At 45.7% G+C, this 17,387-nt stretch overlaps 1 protein-coding gene across 3 annotated transcripts in view; it reads left to right on the top strand.

The window, feature by feature from the left end:
• WDR11 (WD repeat domain 11) overlaps window positions 1-17,387 on the top strand; it is a 136,566-nt gene that overhangs the window by 12,426 nt on the left and 106,753 nt on the right. For all 3 annotated transcript variants that reach the window (XM_056529748.1, XM_056529749.1, XM_056529750.1), the window contains exons 4-7: window positions 5,114-5,287; window positions 6,682-6,868; window positions 13,547-13,712; window positions 16,651-16,765. In XM_056529748.1, coding sequence (XP_056385723.1) covers window positions 5,114-5,287; window positions 6,682-6,868; window positions 13,547-13,712; window positions 16,651-16,765 — 642 coding nt within the window. The remainder of the gene's footprint in view (window positions 1-5,113; window positions 5,288-6,681; window positions 6,869-13,546; window positions 13,713-16,650; window positions 16,766-17,387) is intronic.

Genomic DNA, 17,387 nt, shown 5'->3' with positions numbered 1-17,387 from the left:
TAAAAATTTGATGTACATGGTCAGGATTAGGTACTGAATAACATTATTAGTTAGTTATTTATTTTTTTGTGGGATCTGACCGTTACACTTTCAACATTTCCACATTTAAATGCAAGATTTTTTAACCCCTTAAGGACCCAGCCCATTTTCACCTTAATGACCCCGAGCATTTTTTTCACATCTGACCATTTTAAGCATTAATAACTCTGAGATGCTTTTACTTTTCATTCTGATTCCGAGATTGTTTTTTCGTGACATATTCTACTCTGTTAGTGGTAAATTTTCGTTGATACTTGCATCATTTCTTGGTGAAAAGTTTTGCATTTTTTAAAAACTTTGAAGCTCTCTGCTTATAAGGAAAATGGACTTCCAAATTTATATATTGATTCACATATACAATATGTCTGCTTTATGTTTGCATCATAAAGTTGAAATGTTTTTACTTTTGGAAGACATCAGAGTGTTTCAAAGTTCAGCATAAATTTTCCAATTTTTCACAACATTTTCAAAATCTGAATTTTTCAGGGACCAGTTCAGTTTTGAAGTGGATTTGAGGGGCGTTCATATTAGAAATACCCCATTATAAAAACTGCGCCCCTCAAAGTGTTCAAAATGACATTCAGTAAGTGTGTTAACCCTTTCGGTGTTTCACAAGAATTGCAGCAAAGTGAAGGGGGTCCCTGGCTCTCTCTCTCAGCTCTGCCCGCTGACTGAACTTGGTGGACGAGCAGAGCTGAGAGAAGGGGACATTAACCCCGCCTCTGTCGGCCGCTATTGGTCGGCTATCCTGGGGGGGGGGGGTGATTGGATCGCCACCTCCCCCTAGCTACAGGAGATTGGTGGTGAATAGTACACCGCCGGTCGCCTTCTAAATCCGGGTCATCGACCAATAACATAGTAACATAGTTCATAAGGTTGAAAAAAGACCAGAGTCCATCAAGTTCAACCTATATCCCTAATGAGTCCCTACTGAGTTAATTCAGAGGAAGGCAAAAAAAAACTCATACTAGAGGTAAAAATTCCTTCCCGACTCCAAATAGGGCAGTCGGAATAAATCCCTGGACCAACGTTCTGTCCCTATAATTCTAATATATATATATAACCAGAAATGTTCTTACACTCCAAAAGTTCATCCAGAGGCCTTTTAAATTCTTTTACAGAGTTCACCATGACCACCTCCTCCAGGAGAGAATTCCACAGTCTCACTGCTCTTACAGTAAAGAACCCCTGTCTGTGCTAGTGTAGAAACCTTCTTTCCTCTAGACGTAGAGGATGCCCCCTTGTTATAGATACAGTCCTGGGTATAAATAGATCATGGGAGAGATCTCTGTACTGCCCCCTGATATATTTATACATAGATATTAGGTCTCCCCTAAGCCTTCTTGTTTCTAAACTAAATAACCCTAATTCTGATAACCTTTCTGGGTACTGTAGTCCTCCCATTCCCCGTATTACTCTGGTTTCCCATCATTGTACCCCCTCCAGCTCCACTATATCTTTCTTATACACTGGTGCCCAATACTGTACACAGTTTTCTATGTGTGGTCTGACTAGTGATTTGTACAGCGGTAGAATTATTTCCTTGTCGTGGGAATCTATGCCCCTATTGATGCACCCAGAATCGCCGCAAATCGCCTGTGTGAATTCAGGGTTCAGGGACCCCCATTGGCATTGTTACGGAATGCATGCTGAACGATTTCAGCAGGCATCCCAGTTCGATCCCCACCTGGCACGCTGCGGGGACCGAAATTCCCACGGGCATACAGGTACCCCCTAGGTCCTTAAGTGCCAAGGAGCCAGGGTGTACTCTTACGCCCTGGGTCCTTAAGGTGTTAACATCACTTTTAGCTCATGAAACGTTTCAAGGGAGTAAGTAACAGTTTTCACATTTCAAAGGGGTGCTTCGGGGAAGATAAGAAAAATAAAAATGCTCCAAAGCCACCACAATACCTGTTCTGTGTCCACTGTACTTATGCTTGTGATTTTACCAGCTCCTGCGGCCCCTGTTGTCTCCTGAATATATATATTTTTGGGAAAATTTTTTGGGGAAAACAAGCATTTTAGGTAAAATTATAATATTTTTTTTTTTACATTTGCAAAAGTCATGAAACACCTGTGGGGTATTAAGGCTCACTTTATCCCATGTTACATTCCCCGAGGGGTCTAGTTTCCAAAATGGTATGCCATGTGCTTTTTTTTTTTTTTTTTTGCTTTTTTGACACCCTAGGGGCTTCCTAAAGGTGACATGCCCCCCAAAAACCATTTCAGAAAAATGTTCTCTCCAAAATCCCCTTGTCGCTCCTTCGCTTCTGAGCCCTCTACTGCGTCCGCCAAACCCTTTACATAGACATATGAGGTATGTGCTTACTCGAGAGAAATTGGGCTACAAATACAAGTAAAACATTTCTCCTTTTACCACTTGCAAAAATTAAAAAATTTGGTCTACAAGAACATGCGAGTGTAAAAATTGATTTTCATTTTGAATACTTTAAGGGGTGCAGTTTTTATAATGGGGTAATTTATGAGGTATTTCTAATATGAAGACCCTTCAAATCCACTTCAAAACTGAACTGGTCCCTGAAAAATATCAAGTTTGAAAATGTTGTGGAAAATTGCTGCTGAACTTTGAAGCCCTCTGATGTCTTCCAAAAAGTAAAAACTCATCAATTTTATGATGCAAACACAAAGTAGACATTAGAGATGAGCGAACTTACAGTAAATTCGATTTGTCACGATCTTCTCGGCTCGGCAGTGGATGACTTATCCTGTATAAATTAGTTCAGCTTTCAGGTGCTCCCGTGGGCTGGAAAAGGTGGATACAGTCCTAGGAAAGAGTCTCCTAGGACTGTATCCACCTTTTCCAGCCCACGGGAGCTCCTGAAAGCTGAACTAATTTATGCAGGATAAGTCATCAACTGCCGAGCCGAGAAGTTCGTGATGAATCGAATTTACTGTAAGTTCGCTCATCTCTAGTAGACATATTGTATATGTGAATCAAAAAAAAAAATTATTTGTCATATACATTTTCCTTACAAGCAGAAAGCTTCAAAGTTAGAAAAATGCAAAATTTTCTAATTTTTCATCCAATTTTGGGATTTTTCACCAAGAAAGGATGCAGGTTCCCACAAAAATTTACTACTATGTTAAAGAAGAATATGTCACGAAAAAACATTCTTGGAATCGGAATGATAACTAAAAGCATTCCAGAGTTATTAATGTTTAAAGTGACAGTGGTCAGATGTGCAAAAAACGCTCTGGTCCCTCCCCCCCCTCTAATTAATGGATTATCAGCCGCAGCGTGCTGTCCCCACAACTAATCATGTGTCACCAGCAGGCACTGTTCTGCTTCTCTTTCCCTCCCCTGGTTTATCAGCCCAGCACTGCGCTGTCCTCCACTTCGGGGAACTAATCATCTGTCACCTGCGAGCGCTGCTTCTCTCCCCCCCCCTGCCAAATAATTATCAGCCGCTGCTGATGTGGGGGACACATGATGATGGGGGGGGGGGGTAAATACCGTGGAACCGCTATAATTTACAAAAATGCCATGATACACATTTTTGGTCATACTGCCCAACTCTAGCTGATACACATTTTTTTTACTTTAATAGTCCAGTTTGTATGTTGCCTCCTCTGGGACTCTTCATGCGACTTTTGCCCCCGTGCGCCAAAATGTCTGACTCTGTAAACGTACTATTCACAGTCAGTTTTCTAAGCTAGGTCTGGACTGATGTACATTCGTGCCTCATTAGTGCAATTGCGCTAAAGATGTGATAAACTGAGAAGTTAAATTAAGACTTTGTTTTTTTTCTAAAAGAATATACTAAGGACAGAAGAACATCTGTCATCGGTTGGAGAAACCAAAAGAATCGCTTTTCCAAATGTAACTCCTGGAGCAGAAAGAAACTCCAAGCGTTTATTTATAAGCTCTTATAAGGCATTTAGAGTCCGGACTAGAGATGTAACATTTAAACAATAAACAATTCTTGTGATACATTCTCTTTTACAACAGATCACTGGGGATTGTCTCAATGGTTACCGTATAAGATGCACCCAATTTTTAGGGGCAAAATCTAAAAAAAATAAAGATTTTGAACCCAATAGTGGTCTTCAACCTGCGGACCTCCAGATGTTGCAAAACTACAACTCCCAGCATGCCCGGACAGCCGTTGGCTGTCCGGGCATGCTGGGAGTTGTAGTGTGCAACATCTGGAGGTCCGCAGATTGAAGACCACTGCAGGAGATGGTAATACTCACGTGTCCCCGCCGCTCCGGACTCATCACCGCTGCCCTGGATGTCGCTCCATCGCTGTCGCCGTGTCCCCGTCGCTCTGGAATGTCTCTGCTGCCGGCCGGGTATCCTCGCTCTCCGTCGCCGCCATCACGTCGTTACGCACGCCGACGCACGTACGCGACGACGTGATGACGAGGAAGGAGAGCGCCGGCCATACAGGGGATCCCTGAACGGAGAAGACGCCGAGGAGGCAGGTAAGGTCCCCCCCGGTGTCCTGTAAGCACTAACCCAGCTATTCAGTCGGGCTGTTTGGGACCGCCGCGGTGAAATCGCGGCGGTCCCGAACAGCCCGACTGAACAGCCGGGTTAGTGTTACTTTCCCTTCAGACGCGGCGGTCAGCTTTTATCGCCGCGTCTGAAGGGTTAATACAGGGCATCACCGCGATCGGTGATGTCCTGTATTAGCCGCGGGTCCCGGCCGTTGATGGCCGCAGGGACCGCCGCGATAGGGGTGTATTCGCTGTTTAAGACGCACTGACTTTTCCCCCCCAGTTTCGGGGAAGAAAAAATGCGTCTTATACGGCGAAAAATACGGTAGCTTTTTTTCGGGAGATCCATCTGACAATTCCATTATTAAGAATAAATTGGAAGAGCGAAAACTGGTTGCTGGATATTGTATATTTATTTTTATAGAGCCATTTGCTTTAGAACGCTGTACATATCCTAAGGGTTACAATGTATAATACAAATGCGAGTACCATGAATGTGAAACAGCAAATGACAGCCTGATATATATTTATAACTTGGCCTACAGATAGGTGAGGTTTTCAGGGATGGCCAATGATTAGTTGTCCCCTTTATAATATTTTACCTTCTCTACAGACATGCAGTGGCTGTGGAGTCAGGATGCCTCTCGTGATCTGCTGCTGGCGGTTCACCCTCCTAATCTCATTGTGCTGTGGAATGCAGACACCGGAACCAAACTATGGAAGAAAAGCTATGCAGAGAACATCCTGAGTTTTTCTTTCAATCCTTTTCAGCCTTCACAACTTGCCTGTGAGAATTGTTCATAATTTATTACCTATTATTACAGCACTGCGCTTACTGTATTTAAGGCACGCCAATCCCCTTGTACCCAGTGGGGCAGAAGATTTAATTTCCCCAGCTGATTCACTAGTATCACTTTCATAGGAAACCAATTTAATGTATGACTGTATTTTTTTGTATGCAGAAGTAGTCTGTGAAACTCTCAGACACCAGAAAATAATAAAGTATTGGCCCCATGCAGATGTTGCTCTGATTCTGTCCATGTCCTCAGGTGTTTACCGCTGAGCCATTCTGCCAGCCTAAAAGTTGTCAATAGCAGAATGTGCATACATGTAATGGGGACCTGTAAGCTCTTCGGATATGTTTATGTCAGTACTTGCATTGATCAAAAAATAGCAATTACGTAATATTTTTTTATTTTTATTTTTAAAGAAATCTTCATTGCCCGCTTCCTCTGCTAATCCTTCTGGAAATATTTAAACTGTACCTGTCGTTAACAAAAATGTTTGCTATAATGTAGATAATACCATTATATGTATATTTGTAATATACATTGATTAAATTTTTTTTTTATATTTTTGGGTGAAAAAATACTGTCCCTGCAGATATTGCCTGTGTGTCTCTGAGGAGACCAAATACAGAAAGTGTGGGCAGGTTAAGCAGAACTCTGTGCAGGCTCGTGGCTTGTCAATAATTCTGCTGTGTGAGCCGGGAGTGTGACATTGAGCCTCAGTATACAGAGCCCTGCTTGTCTTCAGTATAAAGAGCCCTGCTTGTCTTCAGTGTACAGAGCCCAGCTTGTCCTCGGTGTACAGGGCCCTGCTTGTCCTCGGTGTACAGGGCCCTGCTTGTCCTCGGTGTACAGGGCCCTGCTTGTCCTCGGTGTACAGGGCCCTGCTTGACCTCGGTGTACAGGGCCCTGCTTGTCCTCGGTGTACAGGGCCCTGCTTGTCCTCCCACACTTCCTGTATTTGGTCTCATCACAGAGACCCACATGCAATAGCTGCAGGGACAAAAATATATATATTTTTTAACCAATGTATATTACAAATATTCATATAATAGTATTATCTACATAATATAAAAAGTTTTTGTTAACAGGTACACTTTTTAAATGAATTACGGTAACAGCTCAGTGTTATCTTTCCCTGTGTCAAAGGAGCATATCCCCACATACTCTGATACTGTCAGTAATGACAATGTTGAACTCCATAAGTACACTCCCTGGTAACGCCCAATTGTCAATTTATAAATTTTTGCAAGAATAGCTGAGGAATATCACAAGGCAAGAAAAGTTGTAAGAAAGAGGTGCTTACGATTACATACAGTATATCATCATATTTGCATTAGGTTAGGTGGGTATCTTTGTCTAGTTTTGACTTTTTGCAGTTTTTATCTTGCAGTACTTACAAGTGAGGGCATTGTATTTGTATCCGACTTTTCACCATCTAAACCTCCAGCAAGTAGTGGACGCAAAGTTTATATCTCAAGCCCTCATTCCAGCCCTGCACATGCAAAGCCGTTATCTGCAACAGGTGCTAAGAAAGCGCTGAACAAGGTTAAGATCCTCATCACCAATGAGAAGCCTAGGTAGGTCAAGTTAGTACCCTCAGAAAGCTGTTCTCTCTGGAAATGTTTGTATGTTTTTTATTATTTTGACTTCATGTCTACTGAAAACAAATCATATTCAATAAAATATAAGAAACTTTGTATAATATCTTATTAGAGAAAAATTTATTTTATCATTCAGCTCCATTGGGGAAACAGGAACCTTGGGTATAGCTTGCTGACACTAGGCATACAAAAAAAGAAGTCGGCCCCTCCCGGCAGGGTATACCCCACCTCCTGTCTTAGAGACACTCAGTTTTAGCTTAGTGTCATAGGAGGCAACACGGATCTGGATTGCTCCAGGTCTGGTCTTTATTATTTTTTAGTGTTGGTGTTTAGACTTTTTCTTCTTTTTTATTTTTCTAGGTAGGGTCGACAGGAGCATGGCGCTGCCTTTTTCTCCACATGCGACTGAAGGGCACGGTACCATAGTGTATGATCCGTTAACCCTTCCTCGCCACCTGCCAGAACCAGGTTGTACCTTGGGTCCGGGTCACCTTTTGCCTCTGCTCGCCCTGCTTCAAGAAGCCTGGCATGATGCAGCAGGCTTAGTCTGGTGAAGACTTCTGGGGACAGACCTTCTGGAGGTAAGTATACCTCCATGTTCAGGTAAGTTTCTTACGCCCCTAATCCCCTCTCCCTCTTCTGTATAGGGCTTACCAAAGGGGTGCAGTCTTTATTGGGGGGGAGACCCCTTATAAGTAGGGAGGGACAGTAGTGACTTTGATCACAGTGCGTTTTCGTCTGGGGGTTGCAGCTCCTCACACATAGTGAGTCAGCTGCAGACCCCCCAGATAGTGTGTGCCATACAGTCTCTGGCTGCCGCTCTTGCAGAGGCAGCAGCTGCCGGTTCTGCCATGTCAGGGCGGCGCGCGCGGCCGGGACCGGGCCGCTAATTTAGCCCGCGACTCCGGCTCTGCCCCGCGGGCGGTCTCCAATGCGGGCTTCTCCGGCGCATGATGACCGGGACCAGGCCGCTGCTTGTCAGCATATGCACTGGTCCCGGCTGGGTTCCAGCGCCACGGACAATCCTCTGCCCAGGCAGCAGTCCCAGTAGAGGGTGACGGCTACCGACTTCTGCGCGTCCGTCTCGGCCGGTTACCAGGCCGACACTTTACTCCGCGGCTTCGGCCTGGTCTCAGCTGAGTGTAGCTCCGCCCCCTTCTTTGCGCTCTCTGAGCGCCAACTCTTGGCACCAGCACAGGGAGGGCTGATTCAGGATTCATCAGGATGCAGGCTGTCTCAGCCTCTCCCGTGCAAGCGCGCGAATGGTAGCTCCTCCTCCTCCTCCTTCTCCTTCGGGTCACGTGACCGGAGCCTACCTCACTCCTTCACACGCTGCTGCACGCTGCTCCTGTGGGCTCCATTCCAGCCGACTGTCCTATATCCGTGGGTGTGGGGATGTCCAGGAACCTGGGTGAGCTCATTCCAATTCTTCTGTCACTAATTGGCTGTACTTGGCAATGTCTGCCCCCAGCTTAGAACCTTCCCTCAGACAGTTGGCCCCTGCTTTGGTCACTTACTATGCTTGCACAGTGTGTAGGGTAAAATTTTCGGGGGCTTCGGCTGTACCTACTTGTTCTGCCTGCTCTTCCTCACACCCTACTACCCCCACCCAAGACGCTCCTTCGGGGTCCGTGGCTCCTGAACCGACACCGGTTTGGGTGGCTTCCCTCTCCCAGACTATTTCAGACCTGACGCAGGCTTCTAAGGATGTGGCTAAGGCCTTAAAGCAGTCTTCCCTGCGTCCTTCTCGGGAAGCGAGTTCAGCATCTTCGGACCGCAGGCGCTCCCACAGACGCCCATGGGTCTTGTATCCTGACTCCTCTCCTGATCATAGGTGCCGCTCGTGCTCCAGATCTCCCGCTACTAGGCGGCGTTCCCGGTCATGCGACCGCTCTCTTAGGGGCTGTTCCCCGAACCGCCAGTCTAGATCCCGGTCACCCAGATCAGGAGCCTCCACTACCCGTTCCCGGTCCCCGGGTGAACTGGCAGAACCTCATTCGGATTCTGAGGAACTGTCCTCCATGTCTGACTTGGTGGATGGCCTAGTGTCTGCAGTCAGGGACACTTTCCGTCTACAGGACCCTGGACCCTCGGACCCTGCTCCTGAGGTCTCCTTTGCCCGCACTCCTCGTTCTCCTAAGTACTTCCAGTCTCATAAGGAGTTTGATGTGCTTCTGGAGACAGCCTGGAAACTTCCAGAGAAGCGCTTCCAAGGCTCTAAAAAACTGAAGACTCTGTGTCCATTCCCTCAGGACCTTATATCTAAATGGACTGTTCCGCCGTTGGTGGACCCTCCGGTCTCCCATTTGTCCAAATCTACCATTCTACCATTGTCGGATGCCGCTTCCTTTAAGGATCCAGCGGACAAGCGGGTAGAAAATTTGGCCAAATACGCTTTTGAAGCTGTGGGATCCTCCCTGCTTTTTCTTCCACTTGGGTGGCGAAGGCCTTAGCGGTCTGGGCTTCTCAGGTTCGTCACGGTCTGTTGTCCGGGGCCTCCCCGGATGATCTGGCTGACATTGCCCGTCAGGTGTCGGACGCAGGCGAATATTTATGCCAGGTTTCGTTGGAGTCTGCTCGCTGTGCGGCTGTCGCGTCTGGCAACCTGGTCGCCATTCGGCGTTCTATGTGGCTCAAATCTTGGAAAGCCGATTCGGCTTCCAAGAAATCTCTGACGGCTATGGCCTTTACTGGTGGTCGCCTTTTTGGAAAGCGGCTAGATGACATCATCTCTGAGGCTACAGGAGGTAAAAGTTCTTTGCTTCTCCAGAACAAGGCTCGCAACACTGCGGCTCGTGGGGGTTTTCGTAAGTCAACCTCTTTTCGGTCAACCTCTTTCGGTTACCGAATCGAGTTTGCTTCTTTTCCCCGGGATCGTTTTTTTTCGATCCCGGCCTCCTCGTTCACCTACTCTGGCAAAAGGTTTTCATTCTGCCATCCACACTCTGCTGCAGCAGGGTGTTATCGTGCCCGTCCCGCCCCAAGACCGTTTCAGGGGTTTCTACTCAAACCTCTTTGTGGTGCCCAAAAAGGAGGATTCAGTCCATCCGATTTTGGACCTAAAGCTTCTCAATCGGCATCTTCGCCTTCGCCACTTCCGTATGGAGTCTCTGCGGTCGATCGTGGCATCCATGGATCAGGGCGAATTCCTGTCTTCAGTGGACATTCGGGATGCGTATCTTCACATTCCGATTTTGCCTTCTCATCAACGCAGGGTCACTTTCAATTTGTGGCTCTGCCCTTCGGCCTGGCTACAGCCCCCCGGGTTTTTACCAAGGTCCTGGCGGCTGTCATGGCCATTCTCAGGTCCCGGGGTGTGTCTGTCCTTCCTTACCTGGACGACTTGCTTATCAAGGCCCCGTCACGGATCCAGAACGAGGAGAGTCTCCACATCACTCTGCTGACCCTAACCAGCTTCGGATGGCTGATCAACGAGGAGAAATCCAACCATTCTCCCTCCCGATCTCTGGTCTTCCTGGGCCTCCGGTTCGACACCGAGAGCGCCCGAATCTTCCTCCCTCCGGACAAACGGAGTGCCCTGTTGTCAGGTGTTCGTCTCTTGAGACGCCCTTATCCAGTGTCCATTCGGACATGCATGGCAGTACTGGGCAGGATGGTGGCGGCCCTCACAGCGGTACCGTTTGCACAGTTCCGTTGCCGTCCGCTTCAGTGGGCTATTCTGTCTCTGTGGGACAGATCCCATCTGTCCTTGGACCATCAGATCCGCCTGCCCACCTCGGCTCGCCAGTCTCTTCTTTGGTGGTTCCACTCTCCCCTCCTTCAGAGCAGCCGCTTGTTTCTCCCATTGAACTGGCTGGTTCTTACGATGTGAGCCTCATCAGTTGGGGGGGGGGGGGGGGGGAGTTCTCCTGGACCGGACGGTCGAGGGCCGGTGGTCACCTCGGGAAACCAGGATTCCTATCAATGTCCTGGAGATATATAACTTTTGTCTCCGACACTGGGAGTCTCTTCTTCGGGGTCGCCCAGTTTGCATTTAGTCGGACAACGCCACGGCCGTGGCGCATCTCAACCGCCAAGGGGGCACTCGCAGCAGTACCGCCATGACCGAGGTGTCCAAGATCTTGACCTGGGCGGAGTACATGGTTCCCTCCATATCGGCAATTCACATTCCGGGGGTGGAAAATTGGGAGGCGGACTTTGAGTCGCTCCTCTCCCGACCCCAGGGAGTGGTCCCTTCACTTGGAGGTGTTTGAGTCCATCTCCCGTCGCTGGGGAATTCCGGACGTGGACCTCTTCGCGTCCCGCCTAAACCGGCAGGTTCCAAGCTTCATGGCAAAGTCCAGAGATCCTCTGGCGCTGGCTGCGGACGCCCTCTTCATTCCTTGGTCTCGGTTGACTCTTCCGTACCTGTTTCCGCCGATTCCCCTCCTTCCACGAGTGCTCAGGAAACTCAAGGCGGAAAGCATACCGGCCATCCTAGTGGCTCCGGATTGGCCTCGCCGATCTTGGTACGCCGACGTGGTTCGACTTGTGGCGGACATTCCATTCCAACTGCCAGATCGCCTCGATCTTCTGTCTCAGGGTCCTCTTTGCCACCCCAATTCACAGCCGCTGCGTTTGACGGCGTGGCGGTTGAAACCGCGGTATTGAAGGCTCGCGGTTTTTCATCTAGGGTCGTTCGCACTATGCTCAAGATTCTCCATCAGGACAAGGCAGTACTTCGTCCGGTTCCTTCTTTTCAACCGAAGGTGGTTTCGTCTTTTCATCTGAACGAGGATATCGTTCTCCCTTCCTTCTGCCCTGCTCCGTCTCATCCTAAGGAGCGTTCTCTCCACAATCTGGATGTGGTGCGAGTCTACCTCAAGGCCACTTCTTCTTTACGACTGTCGGAGTCGCTGTTTGTCCTTCCGGAGGGCCGACGCAAGGGTCTGCCGGCTTCTAAGGCTACCATCTACAGATGGATCCGGTCCGCCATTTCTGAAGCATACCGTTCCAAGGGGAAGGATCCTCCCTTTCGGGTTACGGCTCACTCCACTCGCTCTGTGGGGGCCTCTTAGGCGGTCTTTAGCAGGGCTTTGGCCCTACAGGTGTGTAAGGCGGCGACTTGGTCTTCGGTGCACACATTCACCAAGTTTTACCAAGTCCACACTTCTGCATCCGCTGACGCCTCTTTAAGGCGTAAGGTATTGCAGGCAGCGGTGGTTCGGCCGTCTGCTTGATTCTGGGTTACATAGTTTTCCCACCCCCGGGGACTGCTTTGGTATGTCCCACGGTTCCTGTGTCCCCCAATGGAGCTGAATGAGAAAAGGATATTTTTTACACTTACCGTAAAATCTTTTTTTCAGAAGCTCCATTGGGGGACACAGCTTCCACCCTGTGTTGTTAGTTGTGTTCTGAGAGGCGGTCGCCTGTAAATTGGTTGTTTCGTTGTTTTTGACAGGGCGCCCTCTGGACTCTGTATTTTTCAGTTTCTCCTATTGCTTTGGGACTTATAAACTGAGTGTCTGAAAGACAGGAGGTGGGGTATACCCTGCTGGGAGGGGCCGACTTCTTTTTTTGTATGCCTAGTGGCAGCAAGATATACCCACGGTTCCTGTGTCCCCCAATGGAGCTTCTGAGAAAAAGATTTTACGGTAAGTGTAAAAAATCTCCCTTTTCTCTACTCATGAGTTACTCCTCCTCCTGCTTTTAGATCCTACATGCTGTGGTAATTTACCTCAGCTACAAAGTGAACTGAGACTTTTACATGTGTGAGACTTTTACATGTGTGAACTGAGACTTTTTTTTTTTTTTTTAAATCAGAATTTTTTATTGAACATTTTGCATTATACAAACAAACATACAAAACCTTGAACCCCCACCTCCAAGTCCTGCGCCTTTTCCCCATATAGGAATCGGATTAAAACTACAAAATAGAACAATAGTGCGATATCTGTCCGTAGGTTGCATAGACATAATACAAATATAGCATAAAAACGGAGTCAAATAGACCTCTAAAATAGAGAAAGGAGGGTCACCGCCCTAGAGAATCCACGGCATGGATAGGTTGCATAGACATAATACAAATATAGCATAAAAACGGAGTCAAATAGACCTCTAAAATAGAGAAAGGAGGGTCACCGCCCTAGAGAATCCACGGCATGGACAAGTGAGCAAAAACATAAAAAGTTCAGGGGAAACTCAGGTAAGGCTTTGGTAGAAACAAAGCACACACAGAATCATGTAGCTTCCAAATAGAAAAACATTTTGAACAAACACAGGACCACGAGACACAAGACAGAGATGACAGACAAGACAGCAAGACACATTAGCAGGTAGACTATCCCGTTCCCCCTAACAACACCTCCATTGGGGTCCTCCATAGATATATAGATAGCAGACCCGGAGTATCAATCCAAGGTCCCCAAATAAGTTCAAATTTACGTAAAGCCTTTGTGAACTGAGCCTTAGTATCTGAGTGGATTGTGGATATCTTAATGCAGCTGCTAAAAATGTAATTGGTTGGAACTTTACCAGTGACGTCTGTCACACTCCAGTAGAAGACACAGTTCATGTTGTTCAGTATTTGAGATAAATTGGCATCACAGGTCAGCTTAAAATAAAATCTGCAAATTAAGTCACCTGTGGCCTGATTATCCTCTTGTGTTTAAGGCATCACTGTGTATCGTGACCGTTTTCTCTCTCTGCTTCCAGTGCTGAGGCTGTAACCCTGAACGAGTGTTTGCAGTTATCTTACATGCCTTCGAAACGCAACCACATGCTATTGCTCTATCCCAGGGAAATCCTCATCCTGGACCTGGAGGTCAACCAGACTGTGGGAGTTGTAGCGATTGAGAGGACAGGAGTGCCGTTCTTGCAGGTGTGTGTGTAATAGATAGATAGGTGTGTGTGTGTGTATATATATTTCTCACAGAAAAGGATTGCAGTAACACATGTTTTGCTATACACATGTTTATTCCCTTTGTGTGTATTGGAACTAAACCAAAAAAGTAGGGAAAAAAAAGCTAATTGGACATAATGTCACACCAAACTCCAAAAATGGTCTGAACAAAATTATTGGTACCCTTTTCAAAATTTTGAAAAAATAAGATTGTTTCAAGCATGTGATGCTCCTTTAAACTCACCTGGGGCAAGTAACAGGTGTGGGCAATATAAAAATCACACCTGAAAGCAGATGAAAAGGAGAGAAGTTCACTTAGTCTTTGCATTGTGTGTCTGTGTGTGCCACACTAAGCATGGACAGCAGAAAGAGAAGAGAACTGTGAGGACTTGAGAATCAAAATTGTGGAAAAAAAGTCCATCTCCAGAGATCTAGATTTGCCTTTGTCCACAGTGCGCAACATTATCAAGAAGTTTGCAACCCATGGTACTGTAGCTAATCTCCCTTGGCATGGACGGAAGAGAAAAATTGATGAAAGGTGTCAACGCAGGATAGTCCGAATGGTGGATAAGCAGCCCCAAACAAGTTCCAAAGATATTCAAGCTGACTTGCAGGCTCAGAAAGAATCCGTGTCAGTACAAACTATGTGACGACAGTTAAATGAAATGAAGCGCTATGGCAGGAGACCCAGCAGGACCCCGCTGCTGTCACATGAGACATAAAAAAGCAAGACTACATTTTGCCAAAATTAACTTGAATAAGCCAAAATCCTTCTGGGAAGACGTCTTGTGGACAGATGAGACCAAGATAGAGCTTTTTGGTAAAGCACATCATTCTACTGTTTACTGAAAATGCAATGAGGCCTACAAAGAAAAGAACACAGTATCTACAGTGAAATATGGTTGTGGTTCAATAATGTTTTGGGGTTGTTTTGTTGCCTCTGGTACTGGGTGCCTTGAATGTGTGCAAGGCATCATGAAATCTGAGGATTACCAACGGATTTTGGGTCTCACTGTACAGCCCAGTGTCAGAATGCTGGGTTTGCGTCCGAGATCTTGACAATGACCCCAAACATATGTCAAAAAGCACCCAGAAATTGATGGCAACAAAGCGCTGGAGAGTTCTGAAGTGGCCAGCAATGAGTCCAGATCTAAATCCCATTGAACACCTGTGGAGAGATTGCTGTTAGGAAAAGGCGCCCTTCCAATAAGAGAGACCTGGAGCAGTTTGCAAAGGAAGAGTGGTCCAACATTCCGGCTGAGAGGTGTAAGAAGCTTATTGATGGTTATAGGAAGCGACTGATTTCAGTTATCTTTTCCAAATGGTGTCCAACCAAATATTAACCCCTTAAGGACCAAGGACGTACCGGTACGTCCTTGGTCCTGCTCCCGTGATATAACGCGGGGTTACATGGTAACCCCTCATCATATCACGGCGGGCCCGGCGTCATAGTGAAGCCAGGACCAGCCGCTAATAGCGCGCAGCGCCAATCGCGGCGCCGCGCGCTATTAACCCTTTAGCCGGGCGCTCAGAGCTGAGCCGCGCGGCTAAAAGCGAAAGTAAAAGGTGAAATCGCGGCATCCCGAACAGCTTACAGGACAGCGGGAGGGCCCCTACCTGCCTCCTCCCTGTCCGATCGCCGAATGACTGCTCAGTGCCTGAGATCCAGGCATGAGCAGTCATGCGGCAGAATCATCGATCACTGGTTTCCTATGAGAAACCAGTGATTAATGATAAAGATCAGTGTGTGCAGTGTTATAGGTCCCTATGGGAGCTATAACACTGCAAAAAAAAAGTGAATGAATATCATTTAACCCCTCCCCTATTAAAAGTTTGAATCACCCCCCTTTTCCCATAAAAAAAAAAAAAAAAACAGTGTAAATAAAAATAAACATATATGGTATCACCGCGTGCGGAAATGTCCAAATTATAAAAAATATATCATTAATTAAACCGCTCGGTCAATGGCGTACGCGCAAAAAAAATTCCAAAGTCCAAAATAGTGCATTTTTGGTCACTTTTTATATCAATAAGTCCTATCAATGCAAAAATGGTACCGTTAAAAACTTCAGATCACGGCGCAAAAAATGAGCCCTCATACCGCTCCATACACGGAAAAATAAAAAAGTTATAGGGGTCAGAAGATGACAATTTTAAACGTATTAATTTTCCTGCATGTAGTTATGATTTTTTACAGAAGTCCGACAAAATCAAACCTATATAAGTAGGGTATCATTTTAATCGTATGGACCTACAGAATAAAGATAAGGTGTCATTTTTACCGAAAAATGTACTACATAGAAACGGAAGCCCCCAAAAATTACAAAACAGCGGGTTTTTTTCTATTTTGTTGCACAATGATTTTTTTTTTCCGTTTCACCGTAGATTTTTGGGCAAAATGACTGACGTCATTACAAAGTAGAATCTGTGGCGCAAAAAATAAGCAATCATATGGATTTTTAGGTGCAAAATTGAAAGAGTTATGATTTTTTTAAAGGCAAGGAGCAAAAAACGAAAATGCAAAAACGGAAAAACCCCCGGTCCTTAAGGGGTTAAGTTAAGGGTGGCAATAATTTTTTCCAGCCCATTTTTGGAATTTGGTGTGACATTATGTCCAATTTGCTTTTTTCCCCTAAATTTTTAGGTTTAATTCCAATACACACAAAGGGAATAAACATGTATATAGCAAAACATGTGTTACTGCAATCCTTTTCTGTGAGAAATACTTAATTTTCTAAATTTTATAGAAAAATGTCATGTTGCCACCAGTTATGGCCATGACTGTATGTGTGTGTATATATAGATATATATGTGTGTGTGTGTTGTATTTTCTTTTTTCTGTAATGTTATCTACTGGGTGATTTTTTTTATTTTTATTTTTTTTCTTCCTTTCTCTACATGTTTCTACCATATCCAGGTGACCCCTTGCTTTCAGAGAGATTTACTATTCTGTCTGCATGAAAATGGGTGTATCACATTACGTGTGGGCAGGCAAGGCTGTGGAAATTTGGGAGCCCCAAATGAAGAGGGAGGTAAGAGCCGTGATGTGTGTGTAGTCATTGTTTTTACTAGACTAAAGTCTCTGTTAGCACAGTGCATTTGTAGATGTATTTTGGAGTGTAAAACACTTGTATTATACTTCAGAAGACCTGTTTTTGTCCATGTTTCGTGTGTGTGTGTGTTTTTTTTTTATTTTTTTAAAGGGACTTGTTGCTTCTATTAATGTGTAGCTTGTGCATATTGCTTCAAAGAAGTTCCTTAAAAGCTTAAAAACCAAAACAATCTCTTAATTACATGTGTAAAACACATATTAGGAGTGTTTCTACCTTATGCACACACGTGCATTTTTCTTCTGTCTTATACTGTGTAAACATACAGTTTAGATTACATTATTAGGGATTAATGGTGACTTCTACTGCAGAGAGTTCGAGTGAGTGGTATTTCTGATTACTCTTTACACTGCATGTTAGTTTAAGATTTATATTATAATAATGTTATCTCCACTCTTAGTCAGGAAATGTATATTTTTTTGTTACATTCTTCCTCAGATATTCCTCAAACATGTGAAAGTTAATTGTTTTAACCAGTAATTACCAATGAAGTACATGCACATCATGGGGTCTTGCGGAGTGGGCTGAGGAGCTGCTCAGCCTG

The sequence above is a fragment of the Hyla sarda genome, chromosome 7 (assembly GCF_029499605.1).
Source record: "Hyla sarda isolate aHylSar1 chromosome 7, aHylSar1.hap1, whole genome shotgun sequence".
NCBI classification, from domain to species: Eukaryota; Metazoa; Chordata; class Amphibia; order Anura; family Hylidae; genus Hyla; species Hyla sarda.
This window is presented reverse-complemented; position numbering and strand designations above follow the sequence as displayed.